Source organism: Clytia hemisphaerica, unplaced genomic scaffold, assembly GCF_902728285.1.
Source record: "Clytia hemisphaerica strain Z4C2 unplaced genomic scaffold, Clytia hemisphaerica genome assembly, whole genome shotgun sequence".
NCBI classification, from domain to species: domain Eukaryota; kingdom Metazoa; phylum Cnidaria; class Hydrozoa; order Leptothecata; family Clytiidae; genus Clytia; species Clytia hemisphaerica.
In genome coordinates this window covers 945,154-964,665 of record NW_027103528.1, presented here as the reverse complement: position 1 = coordinate 964,665, position 19,512 = coordinate 945,154, and the positions used below count along the sequence as shown (strand labels likewise).

General features: G+C 36.5%; 2 protein-coding genes and 1 long non-coding RNA gene across 3 annotated transcripts; 1 reads left to right on the top strand and 2 right to left on the bottom strand.

Annotated features, from left to right (window-relative positions):
* Positions 1 to 308: 308 nt before the first annotated feature.
* LOC136799414 (uncharacterized) lies at positions 309 to 1,109 on the bottom strand. Its single transcript, XR_010845517.1, has 3 exons — positions 1,034 to 1,109; positions 580 to 663; positions 309 to 427 (listed from the first exon to the last, which is right to left on the bottom strand). It is a non-coding gene; the product is annotated as an uncharacterized lncRNA (long non-coding RNA).
* A 177-nt stretch (positions 1,110 to 1,286) lies between these two features.
* On the bottom strand, positions 1,287 to 3,174 carry LOC136799612 (uncharacterized). Its single transcript, XM_067056335.1, has 4 exons — positions 3,087 to 3,174; positions 2,352 to 2,804; positions 1,730 to 1,823; positions 1,287 to 1,425 (listed from the first exon to the last, which is right to left on the bottom strand). Exons 1-4 carry the CDS (start codon positions 3,088 to 3,090, stop codon positions 1,287 to 1,289), a joined length of 690 nt encoding a protein of 229 aa, XP_066912436.1. The 5' UTR covers positions 3,091 to 3,174.
* Positions 3,175 to 6,168: 2,994 nt separating this feature from the next.
* LOC136799450 (zygotic DNA replication licensing factor mcm6-like) lies at positions 6,169 to 19,512 on the top strand. The gene is made up of 14 exons (XM_067056159.1): positions 6,169 to 6,389; positions 11,131 to 11,274; positions 11,798 to 12,071; positions 12,784 to 12,923; positions 13,278 to 13,432; positions 13,681 to 13,932; positions 14,269 to 14,410; positions 14,624 to 14,765; positions 15,003 to 15,110; positions 15,549 to 15,791; positions 16,492 to 16,792; positions 17,780 to 17,989; positions 18,459 to 18,592; positions 19,053 to 19,512. The coding sequence occupies exons 1-14, from the start codon at positions 6,298 to 6,300 to the stop codon at positions 19,173 to 19,175; spliced, it is 2,460 nt and encodes an 819-aa protein (XP_066912260.1). The 5' UTR covers positions 6,169 to 6,297; the 3' UTR covers positions 19,176 to 19,512.

The window sequence follows — 19,512 nt, the reverse complement described above, 5'->3', positions numbered from 1 at the left end:
AGGTTTTTTTCTGTTTCTGTTTTCTTCTGATCAACTTTGCGAGAGAATTGCTATGTTTTGTATTTTAGAATAGTGTTTTAGAAATTCGAACCAAATATGCTTTAAAATTTACACTTTTTACCGTGGATGATTGGATGATTGTATTTACAATGTTTTTTTGTAATATCTAAGGCTTAAACACTAATATAACAATGACATCAATCTTTGAATGGTACTATATACACGATAAAGTTTTGATTTGGTTTCATGTACATGTCTATGAGAGAATATCTTTTGCCTTCAGGGGATGTAGCTGCATGCTTGTTGACCAGTTTTCTTGTTAGATTATCCATTCTTTGTTTTCTTTTTTTGCCACTTCTTCTTCTGTTATACCAAGGTATCTTTTCTTTTACGAAAATGTTTATCATCATTTTGGATCTGTGTCAATCTGAAAAAGTTGAAAGCAAGAATAGATGTCAAGCCCACTTCTTTTTTCAATCTTATTGGTGACTTGAAACGAATTCAATATTTGGTGTGGATTACGAGGCTTGGTTTTGTATGTCTCGCACATTTCATTTTTGTAACCTATTATTTACTTACTTCTGCAAAGTTTCGACGGTGGAAGATATTTTACGACACCTTTTGATCATATTTTCGATCCTCTTTGGCTCTTCTTTCCGAAACCTAAAGAATGGAAGGATTTCGGACATGGCATTTGTTACACATTTAGACGAATATAGTCGATATTTTATGTTGATAGCCCAGTAATCCTGGACTGGACAAGAAGTTTAGTTTTCACTGTGTTCATGGACCAGGCAACCATTCATGAACTGAATGGAATATTGAAAGGAACAGGGGTTTGGAATGGAAATGTTTGACACAAGAATCTTAAAGATTTCTTCTGCTGAAATACAATTACTTACTGCCTTTAGTGTCATACTTTGATACGAATGTAGATTATAATTTAAATAACATTTTAATGGTCATTCTGTATATATTTTTCGTGTAAACAATATTTCGACCTGCTTGGTGCAGGTCTTCGTCAATTACTTACTGTTCCTCTCTTTGTATGACTTCTAGCTCAGCATGAATGACCTGTTTCAGCGTCTCTTCCAAACCGTGATATTTCTCTAGAAGGAAGAAAAGAAAGATTGTCCTTGTAGTTAAAGCCTCATCCCTTAAAGCTGCTCTCTGATTTTCCGCGAATTTAATTATAAAAAATTGTTGCGTAGCTTTATATGTAGAAAGAAGTGTTTAAACATGAAAGCTTCAGTTGAACTTTCCGCTTCCTGATACATTCTCAGTTCTTACTTACTTTTGGCAATGCTGATATTCTTGACTACGTCTGTTAACTCATCACGAAAATCCTCAATCTGGGATGGATGTTCGATTCGTTTTGTTTGCACCACGTTCAGTCGAATCAACTCGATATGAATTTCTAGTTCACTATAAAATGAGAAAAGAATTTGCCAATCAATGAATACTTCGATAAATCAATCAATTCATTCATTCTTTTATTTTCGATACACGTACCAACCTTTAAAACGTGAGGAGGCTAGGTTCAAGTTTATTCGGAAGGGATGATGTCAAAATGTCTGAAGTCGTTACATTGATATCCTTTCGGACAAAGAATTTTGACGTCGTTTCCTTGTAAATTCGTTACCAAACCCCTTAAAAGCTGACCGCGCTGCTAAGGATTGATAGATGTATAACCCATTTCATTTTCCACAACATCAATAACGTAACTTACGATAATTGTTTTTCTGAATCAGCCAACAAGGTCCGATAATGTGTTTGGTCTGAAGTCAATTTGAATCTCTGTTCTCGAACTGGTAACTCTTTGGCTGTAAAGAATGTTTTTAAGAATGATAATAATGATGATAGCAATGCTATATTTCAATCTCCAAAATTTACATTTGGATCTTTGTGTATTTTCTTTTTCTCTTTCTGCCCAATCTTGCTCCACATACATGTCAATGCAATGTGAAAAAGCTTGTGAATTAAAATTGACGAGTAAGAAACGAAATCACTCTTATTTAAAAACAAAACCTTTAATGTTGTTTGAATAACCTGGTAAATATTGCTCCAACCTAGTCTAGAATTCTATGCTCTTGTTCTCCACACCATTATTTTGTCATTTAACAAATCAAATCTACCTTATTCTGGAGACATAGAAATTCTCTTGTGATCAGTAATTAGATATTTACCAGATGGAGAAAATGTAGAAGCTTTAAAGGTTTAGATTTCTAGATATTGTTTTAGCCAATATTGATATTTCATTTGAAGTACACTTCTCAAGCACGGTGTAGGGATCGTTACAGGTTCTGTGAACGAGGCTAACTAAAGATTTGGAAACCAATAACTTTTCTCACCGAAAAAGTGATTATTGTTGTTGTCTAGCTTGTTTTGGAGGTGTTCATCCAACCTTGATGCTTTCTTTCTGAACTCAAGTAATTTCTTTTGCATGTCTGCTTTGAAAGACCTGGAAAAATCTTGATGAACTTTTCGAAGGTTGTCTAAATCTTGCCGTAAATGAAGAATGTTTTTGTGAACAGTTCCCGCTGAAGCTTCCAGTTCTTCGAAGTCTGGTGATTGTATAGAAGGTCGATCGCATAGCAACCGCGTTGGTTTATCATTTTTGAGACTCGATGTCCCGTCTGTTTGATCACCGCTTTGTGACATATCGTCAAAGATAAACGAGTCATTTTTCTGTTGTAAATCAGATACCTCAGGGATAGTCATCGCACGTAAGCGTTCGATCAAATCATCTTCGGTCAAGGAGGAGGTGATTTCGGGATTTGACCCTGTTCGACCTCTTCGGCTATCTGAAATCGAGATAAAATAAAGACACAATTACACACCACTGTTAGGATAATTAAAAAAGATATTAAGGTTTGTTTCGGGCATTAAAGCATGAGGAGGTTGGGTCGAACCGGAAGCAATACCTATAATATGTCTCCTCATGCTGTAAGCGTTGAAAGTATATTGAAACTCTTCAACAATCGATATGAAATTTAGAATGGTTCCCGTTAGTAAAGAGAGGTGTTGAGATAAACCTTTTGTAGGGCCCACTGTACTTTCGGAACTGTAGGAAAAGTATTACTTACACATGTCCGCCTTTATTCCAAAATCGAACTTAAGCTTCACACATGTATCTATCAGTAAGAATCACGCGCTTGCCTCCAAAATTGCCACTCAAATCAAAAAAGCAGTTAGAAAAATGCTTCTAAGTCATCAAAACTTTTGTTAAAATGCACAAATCTCAACGGATAGAAGGTATATCTATCCACTTACTTATCTTTAAGTCGAAAAATACGAGTTTGTAATTCGCAGTCATAAACAACGTAACAATGTCCTATAGTCATTTATGTCAATAATATACCCCTTTTTCTCTTCCTTGAAGAAAAAGTAACCTTTGCCTTGTAAAGTCGTAAAATCTGTGCATTGACAAATATGTTCTTGCGAGAAGTTTAAAATCAACGAAGTTTGTTAAACTAATGTTAAGCGCAGTGTATGAGGTCTGTTTGTCTTGCATGGTTTTATTGTTTATATGATTTGTTTGTCTCTGGTGTTTAGATTGACGAACTCTATCTGCAAACAAAAGATTTTCCTAGAGTCTAGAGCTATATTATAGAGCGTAGAGTATAGTAACTCAACGTATAACGTATGTGGAAAGATTGCTACAAATAAGTTGGCATGACTTTTGTAACAATACATAAAAAATATTTTTCCTAAAAACATATATGAAATCAATACATGTTCGCTAACTCGAATCCAGGCCCTCTGTACGCTTTTTTATGATTCTGACAGCCCTCTCACGACTGTTTCGCATCCGTCAGTAAAATCAAAAAGTGGTGCAACTTGCAAGTGGCTCTAGGTACGAGATTGAACATAATCGAGTCATAATAATAATATAATTCTTCGATTTATTTTTAAGGTAACTTTTCTCACCACAGGGCACAAACGTCATTCCCACGTAATGTCCGAGCTGATGGTTTAGAATCATCCCCGAATATCGATGTTTCTGATGGGTTTTCTTAGCGTCACTGCCACTGACCCCCCGCCCCCACACACGCTCGCGTCATTGTGACGTTAGTCGTGGAAAACATTGATATGCCCCCTAATTACCCACAATTGGGAACCTCCACCTCCAGGAAAAAAGTTACATGTTGTCTGAAATCTTTTAGACATTATGACTACTCGACCTGATGTGATGATATTAGAATTCTATCAATAAGATAGGAATTGTCAAACCCATAAATTTGATTTTTTGCCCCCCCCCGGACAATGTATTTAACTATCTATGAAAGGGCCTATTTTCAAACGGGAGAATAATCTCTACAACTAAGCGGTCACATTCCATGCGTTTGATATGAAACTCTCGGAAAATTCAATACCCTATTAATTACCAACCAAGCTTGGGCCGCCGTTGGGGTACGGGGGTACTTGGGCAAATGGAGGGTACGGTATATGCCGCCCTTAAGGGTACCTTTTTTGGACTTCCAAAGTCCCGCTAAGGGTCGGAAAAATCAGAAAATCAAATCAAATAGGAAAATTTCAACTTTTTACCCCCTGAAAAATCAAAATTTGGTCAAAATTGGTCAAATTGGTCAAATTAGTCGTAGACAACCTCGTTCCCTGCGCATTATCAGCTTTTTGATGCTTACTGATAGCGCTAGATAATACCCTGGCATTGGCTGGTTTTCGAACGCGTAAGATTACGTAATTCAATAACAAAACGTCAGATTCCATTCGTTCCTGGGTTTGAAACCATTGCATTGCAGTTAGACTGGAGTCGTTTATAATGCGTGTAATACTAATAATACCAATACTAATTAATAATAATACGGGATTTAGTTTGTATAAACGACTGGAAGAATCCGGTGCTCCAGCTTTATAGATACAGGGGCTAGCTACGCAGAAACTTGCGTAGCGAGAAAACAATTCATCAAGCAACAACAAACTTCTCAAAACGAAATCCACTCAAATGAAAAACTTTCAATACACAAATCCACACATATTTTTTTTCTCAAGAATTATTTTGAGCAGGAAAAAATTATAATTGCAATATTGACACTTTTCTTTTGTTTGGAGTTAGTGCACAAAGGTTTCTAGACGACTAAAATTGTTCCATTCATAACTTTTTGCTTTATTTCTACTATATGTATAAATTAGTCGTCTAGCTTGCTAGACTACATTGCAGTGTAACTTTGTAACGTCAGATTTTTTTATGACGTATTGTTTTGAGAAGTTCCCCCTCTGAGAGGGGGAACTCGCATCAGCCAACACCAGGGTATTCTCTGGCGTCCATAAAGTAACGTAAATAAAGCATGGGATACACGGGGACGAGGTTGAGTCGTAGAATTCCCAAAGTTTTCCTTTGTTTTCTCCATTTTAGTCCAAGTAAGGGTCCAAGGTTCGAAAGTCGGGCGGCACCCCCCCCGTCAGCTCGCAACCCTAGTACCCCCTACCCTGAGTATCAGAGGTCAAGTTTTCAAAGAGAATTTATTCGCGCTGTGAAACTCACGGTTAGTACCCCCCCCCCCGGGCCTAAGAATCCACTCGTATGAATCAGCCTCGTTTATCTCTCTCGTGTCGTCGTCAGTGGTGAGGACTAGTGTTTTATGTCCAGTTAATGCTATGATGCTTATACTACCTACATTTGTAGCGGTCTGCGATTCAGCCTACGTTAATAAAGCCCTTTCGTGGCTTTCGTGTTGGCTACTAATAGGGGGGGTTTCATGGTTGGCGGAGGAGCGGAATCGGCCCTTTTTTCGGACGGAGTGGCGGAATTTGGCGGAAATTTAGACGGAATTACGGAAATTGGGTTCTCTGACGGAGACGGAGAATTAGACAATTTTAGTGCGGAAAAACCGGATTTAGCAAAAAAATTTGCGGAATTTCGGAATTGGTAAAAGATATTCAAAATTTGCGGAATTTTCGACAAAAATATTGAATTTCAAAGGAATTTTCGGTGACGGAATTTTGGTTCAATTTAACACGGTTTGACGGAAATTGGAGAAAAAATTGGCGGAATTGCGGAATCGGGTACCCCCTGAAACCCCCCCCTAATATGAAAGGAACTGGGTGGTTATCACAGGGGGCGGCGGCGGGGAAGGCGTAAGAAAACGAAGGTGAACAGGTGAAGATGAAAACAATCAGTGATCTTTTGGACATAAATCAGAACCACTCAATTTCGCGCCATAATCTCGAGGAAAGCGTGAATGAAAACACAGCAGAAAACTAAAGCATACTGGCAGAAGAGTGAACTAAAAACTGTGATCCAAAGCACTCAAAATACTGAATCTTTAGACAGAAATGGATGTTGCAGATGCTGCTGTTGGTGTTCCAAAAGTGAAGGATGAGCTAGCTGAAAGATGTCAAAAACTATTCCAAGATTTCCTGGAAGAGTAAGAAAAGTTGTCATTATTTTTTTATCCCCACCTTTTTTTGCTTGAACATTAACGCAATTTTCAAATTCTATTAAGAATTGATTGCACTCAATTATTTCACTCGACCTTTTGTAGGACCAGGTATGATTTTATCTCCAAAAGTTTATTACAAAAACATAGTCGTTTGGGAAAACGCAACAGTCGACACGCGACCGTTTTTTTTAATTGAATTATTAATTTCTGATGATAGCTATTCTCTTTACAGGTTATATTTTTCACTTACATTATATGCACCCAATGTGGTGTTTAAAAAAGATGTACCTAACTTTATTGAGTTAAAAAAGATATCTTAGGCGTAATATGTTCCGTTCGCATCATAAAACATCCCAAGCGCCAAGGCCAGCATTGAAAAATGGGTCGTCGGTCGGTAGCTAAAATAGACCTTTTCGCCTTTCCATCCGCCATATTGAATACACCTTATTGGAAATTCCACCTCCTCGCGTTGTTGCTACGCAACACTTTTTGAGAGGTAAACAAAGCACGATATTGCAGTTTTCAGGCAAAAAGCCTTACAAAACACTCAAAATATTGATGCCAAAAGAGCCTCCAAATCAACCTAATAACCACCGAAGTTGCTGTTTTCCTCTTTCTAATAGCTTCTGCTAGCATCTTGAAAGCTTTGTTTGGTTGTTTTTTTCAAATTCAGTGTATTTTTAGGAACATATAAAAAAGCCAGATATAAGCAGAATAAGTTCTTGTTTTACACGGGAACTTTTAGCGCTACTCGCTCTACCATTTATGTTTACCTCCAAATTTCAACGGATCCATTTTAGCGCGATTGTTTTTGTGGAATTTCCGATAAGGTGTATTGTATGCAAAAATTATGGTGGACAAATTGCCGTGGTGAAATTCCCTTAGAAAGTATGCAAAACATATGCAAAAAGAAAGTATTAATATAAAACTTACAAGCATGATTGGCATTGGCATTATATTAAAATGTAATCTTGTAGAAGAAAGATTAAATTTGCTTCTTTTGAAAACTAGAAATAATAAAATTCGCTCATGTCTTAGAACAAGCACTTCAAAAAACCATAACTTAGACATAAACTGAAGCTGAAAAATCACCTGCAAAGGTACAAAAATAATCCTTATTCGGCTGACGGTAAATTATTCTCCTGGGAATAGAACTGGCAATCAAACAAATCAAAACATTGATCTGAACCCGCTGAATGTGTGAACAACGTCATAATTACTGCTTTCAGTTTGCGTGTTTTGAAATTTGATGTGTGTACTCCATCTTCGTGGAATTTTTTAATGGCATGAAAGCAGAATATGCTATGTCTTTAAGAACAAATTTCTAAAAGGCTTTTGTTGTTCTGTATTTCTTTTTGGATTAAGAAATTCCATCTTTTATTGTTCTAATGATTATAATATTTCTTTATAATATGCTTTGTTGGCTTTTTAATCTTTGTGTAAACTTGCATATGTTTTGCATTCATGGCTGGAACCCCCCCCCCCCCTGGCCTGAGGGGGGGGGGCTAAAAGGTCAAGCAGCAATTGGTACCTGATTTTAGCCTGTGGCTAGGGGGGACTAACCATGTTAGGGGTCACCTAAATTTTTTCAGGGGCTAGATTCTATGTTTGGTGATTGAATTATAAGCAGCCTACCAGACCATAGGCTGGCACTTTCTCATCTTATATTTTAATCTAAACAATGCTCAAAAACTGACTAATATATTATCTGCAGTGCCGTAGCAACTGGGGGGGGGGGCACGGGGGCTATGCCCCCAATAATTTTTTCAAAAATGGTTATTTTGCAAAACGCAAAGTTTTTCTTTTTTAATTTGTCATAATTGTCTTATAAGTGCATGTTTTGAGTGCATTTTCAAGCAATCTAGAGCTTAAATTTTTCCCCTCGGGCCAAACCATGGTTGGCCCTTGCAATGTTACTAAACTTCAGCCCCCTTAATATGAAAATGCTTCCTACGGCACTGATCTGTAAAAATTCTTTACTCCTGTTGCATTTACTTAGATAAAAAAACTGTCCGGCAAGGGATCTGCAAACTGACTTGATAAACCTTGATAATCTGGCATGAACCTTCAGTACTTTGCTTATCTCTTATTTCTTAGGGCATTTATTCTATTTAGCAATAAGCTAAACTAACTGTTGTATTTGTTTGATTGTTTCAAAAGGATTTTCGAAAAAATTTGATATGTCATTGGCTTAAGGGTCACCTAAAATATTTGGCAACCAGGGGTTACCTAAATCTTAGGGGTCACCTGAATTCTTAGGGGGCACCTAAAACCTGCTGCCAAGCCATGTGCATATTTTCCAACTAAATCCAACAACAGCTTTTTCGTTCCTGTATTTTTGCATACAATTCAAGATGGCGGATGGAAAGGTGAAAAGGTCTATTGGAACCTTTTTTTTATTTCCCACCAAAAGCCTCAATTTTTGAAATTCCTCAAGCTCAAGCAATCGCCCAATCCTGGAATCCAACGGAAAATACTGTCAACGGCTCTAACTTGGTCATATCATGGGATGGTAGACTTTCTGGTCTGTATTTTCACTTACTGTTAAATCACAAGTTTGTTTTCAATGAGATTTGTGAAGATGTTAATTGAGTGACTTTGGAGGTTCGGTAAAATGATGGCCGAATTGCTGTCCCATGTTTTATCAGACTGTCCCATGTTTTATCAGACTGTCCCAAGTTAGAGCTGTTGACGGTAGCCTAAAGCCCGGATCCACAAAGGCACGCGCCACAATTGCAAGATAACTTCTAGTTGGAGATTTTAGGTGTTCATTCGCAACATGTGCTTAAAGGAATACAGCTGTGACTCTCTGCTTTAGGTGCTTTATTATTTATTTTTAAGTACATGTTTCACCGGTACATTTTCTGTACGCAAAGTGGATGTTGTTTACAGAAGAATCAAAGCAGTCAGTTAAAAAAGAACCACAGAGATAGTTGTTATCATGTGAAAAGGAAAATTTTTTTTTGATTTTTCCAACTCAAAATGAAACACCTTTTCTCAAAAATTTAGAGTCGGTCGGAGGACACAAACCAAACTATCAATTGGGCCTGGCCCAAAACAAGTATTAGGACGAAAATCTTTTCAGCTAATTTCTTTCTGATTTTGTGCACAAACTCCACTGAAAGCATAATATAGGCCGTGGCCAGTGGATTGCTAAAGTTTCAAAAATAAAGAAAAAATTCAAAATGTCCGTGACCAACTTTTTGATATGTTTCCTAGTCAATTTGAGAGTGCTGATTTAGAATTTAAATGTTACCAAGCTTATAAACCTGCAGTTTTTGAGTAATTTGTAATTTTCTGCGTTCTCAAGCAAAATTGTAAGCCCAAAAATTCATGATTTTTGGGGGGCCTTCAAAATCAAAAATAACCTATACCACGATAGAGCTCTTCAAACTGAGAAAAAAATTATTACATCAAAGTCCCAACTTTTCTTGATCAAAAGTTATGGACGTTTTTGTTGAAAAAAGTGAAACGTTTTTGGGATACTGGCCACGGCCTACGGGTATGAACAAACTCAATGTTGGTGAAAATGGACAAAAATTCAACGATGGAGGTGACTCGGTTGGGCGAGGCGAACAGAACATATTATTGATGGTCACCTTATCTTAATTGAATTTTTGTCACTAATTTTAGGAGTGGCGTTTACCTATACCTGGCTTCCTTGTGGTGAAATTTGTTTTCTATTTCTCTTCTTTTTTTTAACCCAGAATGTTTTTTATAAAAAGCACAGGCAGTCTAAGCTTTAACACTTATATCAGGATTAGAAACTAGGCTAGGAGCCTCTTTTACCTTTCCCTTTACAACAATACAATGCTGACAAGTTGACACAACACATTGACAAGTAATCCCTGTGAGAGAAGTTTATATCGAAATCTGCAGTGCCTTGCACGACGGGCAGATGTATAATCCCACCCTTCATATATTTGTTTCAATACGAGATCCTAAGGTTTAGGCTTTTTCTCATATTCAATTTACTGAAGAAAGCGGGCATTCAATGCGATAGTTAGATTGTCAACAAAGTATCATAAAAAATCATTGAACAAAAGAAGAACTTTAAATCTTAAATATTTTCACTTTGAAGAATTGGTGCAAAAAAGTGAAACATGGAAAAGTTTCAATTTTTATTGGTTCAATTTGAAAAACTTTCTATGTTTTTTTTTTTTTGCACAAACCCCTGTAACTATGAGTTAGCACCCTGTTGCTAAAGATGTTGGCTTGAAATGGAAAGTGAAACCACTGAAAATGAAAGTAAAATCAGCCCGTACTCCAAATCCTGTAATCTTAATATAGGAGTTTAAGCATAGACTGACAGGAAAGAGTGGCTGTAACAACAATAAATCAAGCCATTTTCTAACAGGAGAGGGGATTTAATGCCCAGCTTTTTGCCAAAATTCTCTCATCTAGTATCATGATGAATTGCACTATTTGGATTTTGCCACAAAATTTCGATTCAAATGGCAAAATGGAACTATTTCAAGAGGCAATAACTTTTGAACAAAAATAGGAATGAAATATCTAAATACATATTCGAATTCAGCAAGGCTTAAAATTTTCAGAAAAGTATACAATTTTACAATATTTTTTTACAAAACTCTCCCCAGCTTACAAACCACTTTAAAAATTGTATTTTCAACACGGTATTACTTTTAAATAACATTATATCAATAGTATTATGTATAGTTTTTCATACAAACTATGATATTGTTTAAAATATATTTTATCACAGGTTCACTGTTGATGGGGAGGTCAAATATTTGTCAGAGGCACAAGAACTGATCAGACCCGAGAGAAACACTCTTACTGTAGATTTTCGTGATGTGGAAACTTACAAATCTGAATTAGCCACAACCATTCAAGAGGAATATTACAGGTAAATGTGCTTTTTGATACTATATTGTCTGAAGTATAAGTTTGAACTGAAATTTGATTCAAATAATCAGGGCTGTCAGCGTCCTGGAACAGGCGCCCCGGCACCGGGAGGCCAGCCGGGCCCTGGCCTGACCACATTTTTTCAAAGTAAAAAGGAAATTTACTAATCAAGCCAAATTTTGTTTAATGAAGTAAAAACAAACCTGTTTTAGGCAATCTAGAAGGACTAAAATTCAAAAAGAAAAACATTTTTTTGCTTATATCAGCATAATATAACAATAGGCAGGCACTGTCCTGATATGAAATATGTGTCTGATATGAAACGGGAACACTTATGTAAAAATAAAACCTTTAAGTATCCTGGGAAGTCCTGGAGTGTCCTGGAATTCAAGTTTTGTTTAAGGCTGGCAACCCTGATAATACTAATCCATCTTTATAATTTGATCAACAATTGGACCTTGCAAGCTTATTAAAATTAATTTTCATTGCTGCCACTTCACAATATAGTATGTTTCTTATTTCAGAGTATATCCTTTCTTATGTCGAGCTGTCAGAAATTATGCACGAGACAGAGGTGAAGTGCCGTTAACAAAAGAATTTTATGTCAGCTTCATATCCCTACCAACAAGACACAAAATTCGTGAGTTATCTACTCAGAAGATTGGTTCTCTATTACGTATCAGTGGTCAGGTGGTCAGAACGCACCCTGTACATCCAGAACTAGTCAGTGGAACATTCAAATGTCTTGATTGTCAAACTATCATCAAGGAAGTTGATCAGCAATTTAAATACACTCAGGTAATTCAAGCTATCAGCCAGGGGAGATGGAGTACTAGGTTTGAAAAATAAAGAGTATTTATTTCTGAACCAAAGCTTGAAAATTAACCCTTATTAGGGACTTTCATGGGAACCTTATGGCTCGCACACAGCTGGCACCCATTTTGCCTAACTGCACCCACAGGCCTATCATAGATGGCTATCTATAAATCTATAATTTTCTTAGCATGAAAGGTTTTTTGTCATCCCTTAAAAAATATACCCCTATTTTCTGAGTTTGATTTGTAAAAACTAGGCTACGTCATATCTTCCTTCGTTTCGAGCATAAAACTCCTACTCTTCGGGATATGAGCACTGATTTTGTTTTGAATATTAAAATTCTCCGGATAAATCGCATGCGTAATGAGGTTTTAATGAAACAATAGAGAGTTTCGAACTCTAAGCCAATCAGCTGTGTTTTAAATATTCTTTTATTTGAAATCTCTATTGATAAATTTTATTATAAATTCATCTTTTGTGAAAGTTGTCTATTATGTTTAAACCCATTGATAAACAATTCCCGGTGGGGGTTACTAGTGGCCGTCTATAGCAGTGCCTATAGACCAAGAGTAAGGCCTAAAAGCCTGGAGCTGTCTATTGTGTAGACTAGTAAAAACTTCCATATTAAAATGCATTAATACTCAATACAAAATAATATATTTCAGAAGACACATATTTGTTATTTGCTTTCCAGCCAAGTATTTGTAGGAATCAAGTTTGTCAGAATCGTCAACGCTTTGAGTTGGATATTGATAAATCTCGTTTTGTTGATTTCCAAAAAGTGCGAATTCAAGAAACACAAGCAGAGCTACCAAGAGGCTGCATTCCAAGAAGGTTAGAGTATTCACCAATGCTCCTCTTTCAGCCTCTTTGATTAATTCTTTGCAGAAGCTTTTTTTAAATGATTGGTTTTTGGAACTAAATCAATCCAGTGTTGAGATTATCGTCTTTTCAATGCCTTTTTGAATATTTCCTTGAAATTTGAGAATAAAAAATTGTTAAGTTAAGTATTTTGTTGTTCAGTTATTCTGCAAAAAAAGTAATCGACATTTAACATTATTCTTGCACGCTTATTTCAATGACTTTTAGTTCGTTTTATCGATTAATAAATTTATTTTTATTAAAAACCTCACAGCGATGTTGTAGAGGGAGGACATTTTCAAATCAACTTCGTTTTTTCTTCTTTAGTGTTGAAATTGTTTTGCGAGCAGAAGCAGTAGAGAAAGCACAAGCCGGAGACAAATGTGATTTCACAGGTTCCCTGATCGTTGTCCCTGATGTCGCACAAATTAACATGCCTGGATCGCGCGCCGAAACGCGTGGAAGAAACAAACAAGGAGCAGGTAAGAAGAAACAAGATTTGTTATTTATTATATTCTAAGCAACTAAAATTGCAGGACATTTTATTGTCCAGTCCTCTTGCTTTCAATCCTCATGGTTTGATTTAGCTTAGATTTAGCTCACTTTTTCCCTTGAATATCTTAGGATATTTTGTCTTTTTAGGTTTTAGTTTTGAAAGATATTACCGATACTCTTTTAGTCCAGGAGTACTTTTCTAACTATTTTTCAAACGTACTTTATTTCATCACAGGTGATGTTGAGGGAGTAAGAGGTTTAAAATCACTCGGTGTTCGTGATCTGACGTACAGGTTAGCCTTCTTAGCATGCAGTGTGACTGCAACCAATCCACGTTTTGGTGGCAAAGATCTCTCGGCTGAAGATATGACAGCTGAAGCAATTAAGAGTCAAATGACTGAACAAGAATGGCATAAAATTTATGAGATGAGTCAGGATAAGAATTTGTATCATCATCTCATCACAAGCATGTTCCCTACTATTCATGGTGAGATATCTCTAAATTACTTCTTTTCATTAACAGCGCTCTGCAGACTGGATTCTTTACAAAGACTTCAAAATTCCTAAACAACACAATGCCTTGTTTCGAAGAAACGCTGTGAGAACTTTGTTCTAATCGATTTCATTAGATGGGCTTTCTATCCATTAGAATATGGTTGGAGGTCTGAAATGAGCGAGATGAGGTGATAAGCTTGGTAATTGTTTCAAAACCGGGGCAAGGGCTGGTCGTGACATACTTAAAGAGAAGGATATCAAAAAATGAATTTTGGTTGAAATTGTACTTAAAGGTCAATTGACGTTTCTTCTTTCAACTTTTCTTCAGGAAACGACGAAGTGAAAAGAGGCGTGCTATTGATGTTGTTTGGTGGCGTTCCCAAGACAACGGGCGAAGGGACAACACTTCGTGGTGATATCAATGTCTGTATCGTTGGCGACCCCAGCACTGCTAAAAGTCAATTCCTCAAGTGAGTTCTTTTTGCATACTTTCAAAAGCTGGTGATATCTCTCTTGATTTTAGATCAATTCATAGGGTAGTCACCATTAATTTTCTTTTTATCAGTAGATTAGATTACTAAGGCTGCATGTAACAATAAAAGTTCGTATTTCGCTTTCGTCGGCTTAAACATAACGATTATGTTAGAATGTATTGTTATGTTATGTGTTTATTCTCTTCACAGGCAAATCGAACAATTTTCTCCACGCGCGGTGTACACGTCAGGAAAAGCAAGTTCTGCTGCAGGTTTAACAGCAGCTGTGGTGAAAGACGAAGAGTCAGCAGAATTTGTCATTGAAGCTGGTGCACTTATGTTGGCTGATAATGTATGCATAGTTTTTCGTTCTGACTCTTTCTAATAATACACGTGGTAATTTTTTTCATTCAAACAAAAGATTTTATTGTTTTACTTTTCGAATTATGTTTGTTCCTTTTTGAAAGGATCAACATCTGCAAAGTGACATAGTGACAAGCTTGATCTCTAATTTCGACTAATTCTACCACCTAGATAGCAGGTTTCTTTATGCATACAATATCACCGTTCATGATTTTCGTTCATTCAGGGTGTATGTTGTATCGACGAATTTGATAAAATGGAAACGAAAGATCAAGTGGCCATTCACGAAGCGATGGAACAGCAAACTATATCCATAACCAAAGCTGGAGTCAAGGTGACATTCGGTATTCCTTTATGCTTAAAACAGGCTTTTCCAGGAAGAAATAAGTAGGAGAGCGACGAATCACTCACGTAACAAAGAGAACGCGCGCTAAGCGCGCAAATTTTTTACTAAATTGCGCACGTGAACCAGTTTTAGCGTGCGCGATTTCGTACAAAACGCCCTTAGATATTTTTCTATAGAATCAAAGTATAATTGACGCGCGCAATTTTTCGCTCACTATACGAGATTGACGAGCATTTTACTAAGCGCGAGCGCGATCGCGCACGTCTTATCGAAAAGAATGTAAAAGAACTAAAATCTTCTAAATTTACTAAAAGTTTCTTCTGCAATTACCCAAATTCCAAACACTTGTTTGCAATAGCTTAGTCTACCGTAATAACGACGGTTCAATCAGTTTGTAAAACTTTATATCCTACATTTTATCCTAAGGCTACATTGAATGCTCGTACATCTATTCTTGCTGCCGCTAATCCAATCGGTGGACGATACGACCGAACAAAATCGTTGAAGCAAAACATCACGTTATCAGCTCCCATCATGTCTCGATTCGATCTGTTTTTCATCTTGGTGGATGAATGTAATGAAGTGACTGATTACGCCATCGCCAGACGAATTGTTGATCTGCACAGTCGTAATGAAGAATCTGTGGAGAGAGTCTACTCTGTTGATGAGGTATATCCACTAGTTGTTTTCTGTCAGTACGGAGATATTTGTCTCGACTACACCTGACTGACTTAGGTGATATGGGTGATTGTCTTTTCGACTTAATTTATCCCGTGTATACATCAATCAATCCAAGAAATCCTTATCTTTCTATCTAAGATGTAAAAAGAAGAATAATGAATTTCCTCCACTTTTCCTTAATTCCTTTCTGCACCTAACTCGAGATATTAACCCTTTAAAACCGTGGTTTTTCAGCCAGAAACAGCTATTTTGTCCAGTTTTTGCGCTTTTTGAAGCTCAATATCTCGAGTTAGGTACTGAAATCACCTATACTCGCAATATCTCTAATCTTAATTTTTTGAGAGCTTTCCAAAAATATACAACAGGTCTCCATTTTCTCGAGCTAAAATTTTCATTAATTTTTAACCCTATGATTTTTGCCTGAGACCGTCATATTTGTCCGAAAATTACACCAAAGTGTCCGAAAAAAAATTGGAAACATCGTAATTTCGATTCCCTTACCCCTTTAGCTTTCCAAAAATGTATAAGTGCTTTGATCAAAACATTCGAGCGATTTTACAAAATGCCCTCTACTATAAGTGTCTTGTATCTCAGTGGATTAATAGATATTTCTTAGATAATTCTGCAAAAGAGGTTGCTGCTATGAATATCGTTCATAACATTCGACTCGATCATCATTTGTCTCTAGGTTCAACGTTATTTGACGTTTGCTCGCTTATTCAAACCTACCATCACTAAAGAAGCGCAAGATTACATGGTGACTCAGTACAAACATCTGAGACAGCGAGACAGTTCAGGTGTTGCGAAATCTGCATGGAGGATCACAGTTCGTCAATTGGAGAGTATGATCCGATTATCTGAATCATTGACCAGATTGCATTGTCAAGACATGGTCACGCCTAAACACGTGAAAGAAGCTTACAGACTGTTGAACAAATCCATCATTCGCGTTGAAACGCCTGATATTCAGTTCAACGAGGAGGAAGAAGGTCTTCATCTTTTTATTCATTTCCAATTTCATATCGTTTCACATGAGACATGTTCCTATGTCCAGTCAACGGATTAGAATAGGTGGATTAAGAACTCATAGAAAACACTCCTCGTTAGGTTATCAAACTTTTTTACGAGTTTGCTAGCAATTAAAACTTGATAAGTTGTAAAAAAGTTGTAAAAAATCATTACTTTCAACATTTTCATTGGTCATTACGTATCACGTGGTACATTTTAAATAAGAAAATGCACTTTTTTAGCCCTTTCTATCCAATGCAGAAATTAGCCAAATAATTTAAAATTTATTTTCCTAATTCTAAATACAGTCTTCTTTCACCAGTATGCAACCCATTCGTGACCCATCGATAGTTTCTTAGTTATAGACCATACGTTAATTTTCACTTATCTGAAGATTGCCATTGACAAAAGATCAAAAATTTACATTAAAACTGGTCTAGCGTTTGTCGATGCTAAAACTTAAGTGCAGGATTTAAAATATTTGCAAAATCATCAAAATTGATCGAATCATAGGACAAATTCGTTTTCGAAACTGTATAAATTGGAAAATTGTTCTTATAAAAACAATGAAAAAACTAAACGAGGAGTGCGCAGAGTCATTTACAGATTTTTCTTGTAACAATGAGAAGACAATGGATCTCTCTTGGGAGCAACGAGAGAAGTTAATCCACCTATTCTAATCCGTTGGTCCAGTTATATACGCTTATCAACTGTATAAAAGGGAATTGGGCTCGAGTTTACCATTCGTATTGATACGGTCATAAAAGATACACCGACTCCTTATATCGATCAAAAATGACTCTTAATTCCTATCAATTTCGAAGTCTTCTCAATTCCTTTTGAAAAGTGTTTATTTGTTTGTAAGTTGGCCATGGTTAAAATCCTCTCAGGCTTTCACCCTGCATTATTCTTTTTGCCGAATAGAAGACTATTGTTTTCAAAGTCATTGTTCGTACTCTTTTTCTCAGGATTCGGAAATAATGAAGACGTCGAGATGACCGAAGAACAACCTGAGAACAACGCCGATGACGAAGCAGCAGCACCCGCTGATGACGCTTCCAAAACGAACGGCGAGAAAGCGGCCGCGCGTAAAGTGACTTTGAGCTATGAGAAATATCGACGGATTGCGAACACTTTGATTCTGTTCATGAGACAGGAGGAAGACAAGCCAACTGAAAGTGAGTGATTTCCTCTGGTTTAATTTTCGTGTTGATTTAGTTATGTTTTATGTCACACTTCTTTCGCAAAGTGAAGATCTTAAGTTTCATTAGTTGCCTAGGAAGGCTAAACATCTAAGCTGTTTTTTGCTTAAATGTGTTTTGGAAAATTCTACCCGAGCAACAACTTGAATAGCATACCGCTATGCAAACGTCATAATTATTACTTTTTACATTTGACCGAAATTCAATCCCACAATCCTTTTCATGTTGATTTATAATTAATGCGTGCAAGTTATTACTTTTGTATTGTCAATAAGTTTAATTGCCTTGCAAACGCAATTCATGCAAAGGATGGTTGGATTAAAACTCGGACAAACAGTAATTTTGATGTTTATTTTTAGAATCACTGCAGTATGCTATTGGACGTTCAAACTAGAGTTTGGATTTTGCGTATCTTCTAACAAATATTTCATTGTTTTCCCTGCAGGTGAGACGGGTATTCGACGGATGGATGTTGTGAATTGGTATTTGAAAGAAAATGAGAAAGATATCGACAGCGCCGCTGAACTGGAAGAGCACACTTTCTTAATCGGAAAAATCATCGACCGTCTCGTCAAAAGTGTAAGTGGGATTGCATTGGCCCTTCTCACATTCTCCATCGCACAAATGATAGCCTGAGCTTAAGATCAAAAGATCATTATTCTGCATGATATCTACAGTAGAGCCTCCATTACTGTAACTTTTAATTATAGCTTGGATTTCTCTTTAACTCCTTGGCAGCCCTTTTAAAAAATATACTCCAACACCATAATTCGAATGAAATTTTTTGACCCCTTAAGAGAATATAATGTCTTTATAAGTCGAGCTCCCCATAAATTAAACAATTATTTGTTTTTCACTTTGGTGTTTTATTCAATATAAATATTTCAGTGAGTTCAAAAGCTCTACAACTCGAATTATATCTCTTAACCCGATCGATTTACTTTTGGCGTTCGAGTTATGGAAATTCTACTGTATATTGTTCATTGGAGGCATTCTAAATAAATTGTTAATTTTAAAATGACATCCTTTTCATTTGTAGGATGGCGTCTTATTGGCGTTGAAGGAGCCTTTCTTGGGCGGTGATGGCGAGGCTGAACAGGCGGAAGAAGATGAGGGTAATCCATACCTGGTCGTACATCCTAACTATATCATCGATGAGTGAACAACCCATTTTCTCATGGTACAAGAGACCACTGATTCCGTTGTCTATATGCCAGATCGAATGCTCTGCTACTTGCAAGAGACGGCTTAGTGCTAAACACCTTTCTCCAACGCAAAATTTCGCTTAATAAGTGATCGCCTTAATAAGATAAAGCTATGGCATGAATCTAATATGGCAGATGAAATGAACAGTTTTGTATTTATTTTCTGGAGGCTATCCCAAATAGGAATGACAAAAATTCAGACCATTTATTTCATAATCATTCAGTTGTTTTTTTGTAGATATTTATAAAACTTACAATAATTTAAAAATATTCTAAAAATATCATACAAACTTA

Coding starts and splice junctions, on each gene's coding strand:
- LOC136799612 (XM_067056335.1), bottom strand. Junction 1,824..2,351: donor CAACAATAATCACTTTTTCG/GTGAGAAAAGTT, acceptor CATTCTTTACAG/CCAAAGAGTTACCAGTTCGA. Junction 1,426..1,729: donor GATTCAGAAAAACAATTATC/GTAAGTTACGTT, acceptor CTCATTTTATAG/TGAACTAGAAATTCATATCG.
- LOC136799450 (XM_067056159.1), top strand. CDS start 6,298: ATGGATGTTGCAGATGCTGCTGTTGGTGTTCCAAAAGTGAAGGATGAG. Junction 12,072..12,783: donor AGCAATTTAAATACACTCAG/GTAATTCAAGCT, acceptor TTTGCTTTCCAG/CCAAGTATTTGTAGGAATCA. Junction 14,411..14,623: donor GCTAAAAGTCAATTCCTCAA/GTGAGTTCTTTT, acceptor TTCTCTTCACAG/GCAAATCGAACAATTTTCTC.